Consider the following 9,973-nt stretch of genomic DNA (forward strand, 5'->3'; position numbering starts at 1 on the left):
CAAAATTAACAATCCGCATGTATTTTAACTAACTTGAATTAATAAATTAATTAGAACATCTTTAGATGTCTAATATAGTAGTTTTACTGGACATCAAGTTCACAGAAGATTTCACGATCATTTAAAAAGTATTGCAGCAACTCCACTATTCATCTGTTGATACGCAATTTCACTATATGAATGCGAGATCGCGCTTGATTTAACAAATTAGCGCCTCACATACCCATTTTCTATAATGATTTGAGGCACAGGTACCGCGGAGTTGTGATCATTTTAGCGATAACATCGTGTGGTTTTAAGCAGTAAATGCTTTCAGTGTGAAAAGAAATTGTAATTTATCACGTGTTTCCGTAGGTTTTAAACAGGCTTAAGAAACTGGCAATCTCTCATTTACAGCGGACTCCGTCTGAGCACCTTGATCCAGAGTATACTGCCAACACTCTCTAATGTTATTTGCCATACAAACCATTTACAACAATTATTCCCTATTTCATCCTGTCAACAACAGTTTTCCGAGTTACGTTTAGCATTTACCTACCTTGAACGGAATAGGTGCGATGTACTTTTGGAAAACACCTTTCCAATAAGACTCTATAGCCTCTAGCGACGAATCGATTCTGTGACGTCAATATGACGTAGATGAGTGCAATATCAACTCTGTCTGGTAGTGTATGTGTTTTTTTCATATTGAATGTATTAACGTATAACTATCAATAAAAACGCTACGACAGATTCGATTATTATACGGGAGAGCCAATGCACTGCAATTTTCTAGCTGCAGTAGTGAAGTTAAAATTACATTGTTTTGAACCTTTTGCCTTTTTCACAGCTTTGGTTTCAACATAATCGAAAACTATTTATGATCTCCGTGTTGCGTATAATAATGCATTTCGTTTATTCCTGGACATCTGGCATATGGTGCGTCTTTTCACTCTATATTTGATTTGTTCTGCATGTGTTCGTCCTGAGATGATGAATTTGAGATCTTTGCAGAAATTTACCAATCGTTGACATACTTATTCTCCTAGGTGTGCATACTTGACAACAACGCTGTTTCAACTAATAAAGTTTACACTCGTACATAACGATTTAGACTAGCACTGAATGCACGTCTTGCGCGTGTCAATCTAGTAAAAGCACTGGCGTCAACTCAAAAACAAAATAGTAACTTTAGGCAAACACTCAAGCAGATTAGAATGAGTTATATCAAAGATTTTGACTCAAAGATTTGTATGATAATACATTTTGCGCAAAGCAACGACCAAATATATTTTTGCAGATTTATCCACTTTTCCTGAGTGCCGATGTGAGCTGCCTGGCACGTTTGACCAAGAAATGATAATGAGCCGTGGTTTCTTGCGAACCTTCGAGAGGTCAAAATTCTTTCAATGAAAAAATTATATCATGTAAAAAATAGTAACTTTGGGCCACACTCCAGCTAAGTAGATTGTGATATGTCCGAAGTTTTTACTCCAAGCTTTGAAGGAAGGTATTCACAAATCGTTTTGTGGCTGTTGCTATGACAATAATGGACCAGGGTTTGTTTCAGAATATACCATCAACTTGGAGTGAAGGTGTGACCTGCTTGCCAAGTAGTAAAATATATAGTAATATAGTAAAATTAACCGAAGCGTTATATCTAAATGAAGCAGATTTTAATAAAATTATTGTGGATTAATTTAGAAAAATAACATCTAAAAACATAAAATAAAATGTGCTTAGTGAAAATGACAATAACAACATAAACGGTCATGGAATGTCCAACTTGTTTCTCCGAAATCACACAGCAAAAATCAATGAAGTTTTAACTGGATGGCGACACCGTTTGTATTTTTAATTACATAAAGTAGTGTCTAAACATAACATATACTAAAACAAAGTAAGTCAGATACAATGTAGCCGATGATTGATATATACGTGTTTGACGCCGATTACTATGAACGAAAGAAGTCACGTTTACCGCCGCCAGGTGTACTGTTGATAACAAGCGCCATCCGTTTGACGACAGATCCTTATTGATACAGTATTATACCAACGGTTGGATTTTTGACAAGCTTCCAATAATCTTTTATAAACAAAACAAAATGATATACGCTGCTCATGTTAAATTGTCGAGCTTAATCAATTCCCATGTAATGGTTAAAGCGGGAGGGTCGTCACCTGCGCACGCGCGGGAATTGAATCCCAAGCGACGATAACAACAGATGCTAAAATGCAAAGGCTCATTGGTAGACGCTTGTTTGTAAACAATGACACGCTATGGCCATCTTACGCATGCGCAGGTGACGACTCCCTTGCTTTAAATAAATAGTGTTTAAAAATCACAAGTACATTGTGATTAAAGCGAATATAAACAACGTAACATGTATCGGAGAACACGTGATGGCGCTACTCTGGTATGTAGCAAACCCTTGCAATGGCGCGAAGTCTCTGTACGCCACCTTTGGGTAGTAATCCTGAAAGAAGAGCATCGTCCTGGAACGGTAGTGATACGTGTTTCTAATAACATCGTTGAACTCCAAATATGCATCGTTGGTTACGTCGAAAGGTTCCCATATGGTCCCGTTTAGCGGTGTCGGGGTGGGGTTCCTGAAACCAATATATTAGGTTATAGGTTTTACACAAATTCCATGACGAGACTAAAAAAATATCAACACAACAGTACCGTCATATTTTAACCCGACTCCCTATTTATTTATTATTTATTAATTCAATACACAGTTCAACGGGCAAACCAATTAACAGAACTGGAAAAAATAAACAATACATAAAAAAAAACAAAAAAAACATACAAATACAAATACAAGAATATGCATATATACATCAAAATGACAAAGTAACAAAATAAAATTAAAAATAATTATACAGTACTGATATATTAGGTTACATAATAGCTTGATTGGATTATTATTATTATTTATGTGGCTTTGCTAACTAATTATTGAACAGAGTTTGAACAGGGTTTCTCGTTACATGACGAAAAACTTACCACTCAACATAATAAAACACGAGAAGAAGTTCTAGATCAGTCTAGTTTTTGGTGTAAGATAATCAGTGGATCACACGTGACACATTGGAGGAAACAAATAACTTGATTTGAAAAATAAAGCGTACTTACCCATATTTTGCTAAATTTGTGATCGATCTCATAAAAAACTCACTCACTTCTCGGTCTAGATCACTCCAGGAGGGTTGAGTTGACCAAGAGTCCCATTCGCAGACCCACGGACAGGTACGATCCGGTCCCATAAACGGAGTGCCCCAGGAATAAGGCAAGTCACTACTATGAGTAGCTCCTGCAATATAAATATTCGGTGATAACGATAACCGTCATGATAATCCTCCAATCGCTCAAATGTTCAGTAGTTTTATCAACTTTTTTGTGATTTCTTTTTTGATTTTGGTCCGCATGGACATAATTTCCCCTTTACTACAGGCAGGAGATTTATGGATTTATTTTTGTAAAAGGTGGTTCGCGACTTGATTATTCACTGTGATTAACCTACTAGTAATAAGTTTATTACGAGAACACCTCAAAATATGCACGAAGACAGTACAGCTGAAGTATCGACCGACGTGCAGCGGAGGTCGAAGCGCGGCGTACTGTCTGAGTGCATATTTTGAGGTGTTCTCGTAATAACCTTATATTATATACTAGTAGGTTATTCACAGTGAATAATCAAGTCGCGAACCACCTTTTACAAAAATAAATCTTTTTCTTCAAGGAATGCCGAAATCCAAAATGTTTAGAACAGAATCAGCGAACTTCTTTGTGTGGAGTCCGGTGGCAGCCATGTTTGTTTTTATTATTAGAGGACGCTTACGCGCGTAATCATTCCATATTTTGAATTCACATTTCCTAATATGGTAGAGTGAAATTACCCCCGTAAATACCGCAAAATTACGGCACGCTGTAAATTATGGCATTACGGTGATGTATAATAATAATCAATATGTAAACTAAACTGCCACACTATTCTGTCCTCGGTTGTATAGTCATCTACATTAATAGCTTTCGTACTTACCCTATACTGGCGCAGTCGAGGCGATTAATTTGTTTTGGTAGTTTAAATAAAATAAAAAAAAATCGCCAAATGGAGGTGTTACAGGGGATTTCGCGCTAACATCTCCATTTCGCGATTTTTTTAATTTTATTTAAACTACAAAAACAAATTAATAGCCCCGACTGCGCCAGTCTAGGGTGATTTCGCAGTTACAGGGGATTTCGCGCTAACACCTCCATTTCGCGATTTTTTTTATTTTATTTAAACAAAAAAAAAAACAAATTAATCGCCCCGACTGCGCCAGTCTATACTTACCCATGTGTTCAAGATTATCGTTGCCATCAGAAAAATAGAGAAATGCGTATTTATAAGCGTTCATCACCTGGGCAGAATGGCCTTTACACTGCTCGTCTACCGGTGAACTGTAGTGAATGTCAGTTTTCAGCTGAAAAAAAGTTTATTTTGTTACTCGGATCAGAAGTCCAATAAATCTTCAACTTCCAAAGTTAGGCAGCGGTAGTGATGGTTTATACAGTGTTTTATACAACACACTGTGAGAACTGACTGTCGCGTTCGCGGACGGTAACAAGTGAGACTATTTTTCTACGCGGTCGAGTCGACGTGGATTCACTTCCGGTCAGCAGAATTAAGTAGTTTCATTTAGTTATTTTAGCTTCAGTTCTATACCGCACATATTGATTCTGTATTGTAGACATTCAACAATTAACTTTGATAATTTACAAACTTTTCATAAAATACTATACAAAACGTGTGTTTACATTCATACACTCAAAATGTATTAAGACAATGTATATTTTATATCCTAATGGTGTTCGTACTATGTGAATTAAAAAAAAAATATTTTTGGGGAGAAACAAGCATGTATATTCAACTTAAGAAAAACTGGTGCACACAAACAAACGGAAGGCCGGTTGTAAAATCGACCCCACGCCCTTTCTGTCTCGAGCGCGTTAGGTAACGTGGCAACCATGACGAAACACGCCCGGGAACTCGAGACTCGTCTATTGACCACATAATATAGACCGTCTTATTGCTAAAGCCCAAAAACTTAAAACGTTTCAGTCGTCGCTGCGCGGCGCGTTGTGTTTGGTGTGCCATGTGAGTGTATTTTTGTCTACACGAAATAAGACTGCGTTGCCTGCTGACTGTGGCGCTTTGATCTGAACTTCACTCACCTGGACCCATTCATCTCGTATCTCCTTTTCATCGAATGCATTGGTTGGCTCTGTAAACTCGTATATAAGGGCGTCCGTTGCTTCGTCGACGTTACCAGCGTAGCCATACTGGTTCTGGGCAATCTCACGTACTTCTGCGTCGAAATCCACTTTCGTCATGGTAGTAGGAACTTAGACAAATGGAAATGACATGTGAAAATAACTAATATATCGCCTCTCAAATCTACTTTCATCCGACTCGAGATAAGTTTTTAGAGTTGAACTATATTTTGACGGGGTGGCTACGTTGCATTTCTGATTACATTGAGTTCGTGTAATTTGTAATGAGTCATTTGACTTATGTACTTGCCTTTTTGTGTGAAGACACGATGTGGTACCCACATTTTTATTCTCAGTGACGTCATATTATGATCACACGCATGTGTCCGATTAAACTCCAACAATTATAAAAAAACAGGTGAGTTGCTGATATGTGTATGATGTTCTGTGAAAAATATTCGTTATGCCTGTGAGGGCGTAATATGAAGGTTAGCTCACCATAAGCGAACTCACTTCCCGTAGAACCAATAATCATCGGTACTTGCGAAAATTCCCCTCTCCAAAGCAAATCGGTGGGGTCTTCAAGTATCAACACTCCATCGATGTTTGGTGTCCATAAACACCAATCGTCATATGCCTACATATAGAACATATATAGCATGATATTGGAGGAGGGTAGTAGTAGAAGACCATATACTCAGGCCTTATATCACCGTTATTGCAGTGAACCGTCGTATAACACAGTATTTTTTGAGAAAATGGAGAGGAACGTGTATTCAAGGGGCTATGGGTCGGCTCCAGTTTCGTCGCATTTTTATGAATTCGAATGTTTTGTATCTCAACCATTCAAACGTAATATATATAATAATAATTTTTTACTACAGTATTTTGTCAAATGAGTAACAACCTCAACAGTACACAAAACCGGGATAGTGTCAAACGAACGAGATAATCAGGTCTGATCGAATAATTTGGTTAGAGTTGCTAACATTCGACAACATGAATGTCACGAAAAAAATATGTATCTGGTGAAAGCAGGTTTATTCTAAGTTAGAAAAATTCTCTGGGTCCAAGGTCAATTGAATTTGAGTGCAAGAATATGTAACCTAGAGATAGTCGCTTATAACTGTGAGCGGTTGCCAACTTTCAAAACTTGTTTCAAAACTAGTTTCGAAATTGTTCTGACTTACAAACCAATTATGATTTAAATTCATGATGTTCATCTTATTACTGAGAGTTTATAGGCAATATAACACTCACAGTGGCGGTTCCATCGACTATTTCGGTCCACGGTTTGGATCTCAAGCAGTCGACGATAATCTGTGATGTCGTCGTTGGGCAGCCTAAACTTTCCGCAAATTCATAAGTGATGTTTAAGGGATCAAAGGGCGGTCGATGGATTGCCCATGAAGCCATTGCGTTTCCACTCTGCGAAAGAACCCCGTGAAACAAACCTAAAATAAAATAATAAGAAATTGAATTTAATTGTCGTTTTATGAAATACATTATAACCCATTTCTCTATCATAGCCGTCGGTATTTAAACGAGAGAAGGATTTTTCGCAAAGAAGGGGAGATTTTCAATTTCAAATTTTATACCACTTAAGATCTGGACTGTAATTTTCCTTCATTTAGTGTAAATAGTTATACTGCACAGCGTATACCTACCTGCAGCTGACGGTGCAAACATCAACAGTGTAGCACTGACTCCACCTGAGCTTTGACCACCTAAAGTAACTCGAGTCGGATCACCTCCAAAATTTGCGATATTATTCTGAATCCACTGTAATGCCATCACATTGTCCAATAAACCCCAATTTCCTGTTGCCACTGAGTCCCTAGTTGTTAAAAATCCTACAGGAGAAAAAAATAATGTATACATAGCTAAACTAAACTAATAAAACTGATTCAAAAACTAAACTACATTATTACCTGGCTTCACGTTCACGCAAATGTAATGCATTGTTTATAATAGGAACATCCAGGATAATTTGCTTCCCAAAATAGCAACAGTTCGGTTGGATTTTTTCCCGGTTATGTGTGTGATTTTTGGGGAGTGAAACGCTTGTATTGTAAATGTTGGCGTGTGTGCCATCGGCCAAGGAGATAATATGCACATTTCCAGAAACAACCGTATATTGTAATGAGTAATATGTATTGAGTACTTTTGAAATCCATGTACATTTTTCCTAAGACATTTAACATTTTATTGGACAAATGTAATGCAATAACCCATTATTATAGAACTCAGTTACAAAAGATTAGTGTAACTAATTCAAATTAAATTTTCCAAGCTTTATTTTATCATTTATCAACAGCACAGTCTCACATGGTAAAAGGTCAATTATTGACCGGCTTTAACGCGCTGTTATCACAGAAATTGACCCCATTAAAGAATTGGAATTATTATTTTGACGAGATATTCAGTATTATCACTCTGTTGGCATTTCACCTATTCAACCAATACCGACATATAACGAGAACGGTTTGAGACAACTCTGACGGACAGTGTCTGGAAGATTCAGTAGAGATAGCGTCACCTTAAAGATAGATGACGTCCATGATGGCGGCCACTCTTCGATATACTTAGAATAACTGGATTCCATCTTACGGTGGGTGTGATGAGTACACTGAATGTGCATTTTATTTGGTAAACTTATTTCATCTTGATATTTAAAAACCAAAAATTAAAGTACGGTCAATGGCACTCACCAAATGATCCAAGGCGATAACTAACAGCAACAACTATCATATCTTGCTGCGCAATGATGCCTGCATCGACGTCTGCTTGACCACCCATCCAACAACCTCCGTGTATCCACACTAGTACGGGTAGCGGGTCAGTAGCCACATTCTCGTGCTGAAAAAAAAAATGTCATATTATATATTCAGTAAATATTTAATTGCTAACAGAATGATTAAATTCACATTCTAGAATAACACAGAATGAATTAACGAATGAATAAATTATAACAACCTTCTGTGGCGAAAACAGATAATGCTTTTGTTCAAGAAAATATAATTATGTGATATGTTCCCACTCACCAACAGTTTTGCCATAACAGATGTTTGAGTTTATACTTTGCTCAACGATAAAGATAAACATGCTCTTAATTATAAAATGCAATTATTAAAAGTGCCAAATGATCGTCGAGTCGCTTCGTGTTCGATAAAGCGGGCGTATGTAACGCGTGTGAAATGCAAATATTCGACAACGCGCATATTATGTCTCTGGAAATGGAAAGAAAAAAATACGGATTGAACTAATCTGCGTTGTATGCCGAAATTCGTGTGGATAAAAAATAATGACATGACAATAGAACATACTAGGCAATGTGTCAATTGAGAACGACGCAGACAAAATAAACAACACAACGCCCAAATAATATATTAAAGTGCTTACATAAGGCACAAATATGTTAAGGTAGAGACAATCTTCGTCGTACTGTAATTGATTGCCCGGTGGCTGTGCGCACCCTTTCCTATAATTAATCGTATCTAAAGGAGTCAGCCATGGTTCGGGCAACTTGGGCGCAGCATAACGGAGGTCGCCGATCGGGGGAGCTGCAAAAGGTACTCCCATGAATGTGTCCAGCAGCTGACCATCGTTTTGGACGTTCCTCAACCCGCGGATCTGTCCATGGGTTGTGTCTCTGATGATATATGTGGAGTTGATGTAACTCGTTGCATATCCCAGTACACCAGTGTAGGGCAGTAAAACTACCAGTGATATGATATAGACTATATTGTCCATGTTTACTTCGAGAATGCGACAGTTGTGCGAATCTCATCATAAATACTAATACCTGATCTATGGGCTGGACGAAACCATTTTGTGTAGGTATTTTTGTGAACACGGATGTAGTTTAATGTAATATTGTTCTTGCATTCATCGATTTCCGGAAAATTTAATAACCGTTAAACTAATTTGTAATCACTATGTGTTACTGGTATGTAAAATATGTAGGGGAAATATTGCAAATGTATTTAATCTTCCGCTTTTACTCCTCGTTCATCCCTTTCGCAAACTGGTACCTCCGACTAAAACCGGCGACAACGATAAGTTCTAATCACGTGGTCAACTTTTGATAGTCGTTCTGATAGGTAGATGGATATATGTATCTCCGGTCAGTGTACTTGTCACAATGATACACATTGTATGTCGACAAACTTTGGTGTTTTGATCAATATCACTGAATGACTCGTCAAAGTAGGTCAGCTCTGTATTTGTAGCCCAGTTATTCGTCAATAATTCATATCATTTTCGCACGGTTAATAACATTTGCACACCGATCCAAAGAATGGACTATACTTAGCAATGTTGGACAGTATCAAATTTGAGAGCCTAATCACGCGTCTGATCACATGCGTGTCAGATCTTAAAGACCAGTTAGTTAACACAGCTTGGTCACATGTGTGTCAGATAATACTAGTACCTGGTGACTTTTTGCCATAACACAACAATAAATATGACACTAATTTGAGCTGACTGGGACTCCATTCACCCCAAGAAAATATGAATGATTTTAGTACATTTTTGTCACCGAAATGATTAATTGGTTGGTGCAGTTTGGTGTAATACAAACTTTAATCAAATTTTCAACTTGTAGACTTGATTCGCTCAATTTTTTATATGGAAATATTGCCCGCTACGAAAATAAAACTGTAATTCGCGCAAGATGTACACAAAACACAAGTACCCAGCTTAATACATCAAGAGTACTGAGCTGGAGAA

General features: G+C 37.4%; 1 protein-coding gene across 1 annotated transcript; it reads right to left on the reverse strand.

The window, feature by feature from the left end:
* Nucleotides 1-2,321: 2,321 nt before the first annotated feature.
* On the reverse strand, nucleotides 2,322-8,992 carry LOC102807717 (carboxylesterase 1F-like). The gene is made up of 9 exons (XM_085493784.1): nucleotides 8,642-8,992; nucleotides 7,951-8,098; nucleotides 6,907-7,092; nucleotides 6,500-6,693; nucleotides 5,738-5,876; nucleotides 5,201-5,370; nucleotides 4,320-4,449; nucleotides 3,119-3,296; nucleotides 2,322-2,589 (listed from the first exon to the last, which is right to left on the reverse strand). The coding sequence occupies exons 1-9, from the start codon at nucleotides 8,990-8,992 to the stop codon at nucleotides 2,322-2,324; spliced, it is 1,764 nt and encodes a 587-aa protein (XP_085349910.1).
* Nucleotides 8,993-9,973: the final 981 nt, after the last annotated feature.

This window comes from Saccoglossus kowalevskii, chromosome 19 (genome assembly GCF_978046115.1).
Source record: "Saccoglossus kowalevskii chromosome 19, keSacKowa6.1, whole genome shotgun sequence".
Lineage (NCBI taxonomy): Eukaryota > Metazoa > Hemichordata > Enteropneusta > Harrimaniidae > Saccoglossus > Saccoglossus kowalevskii.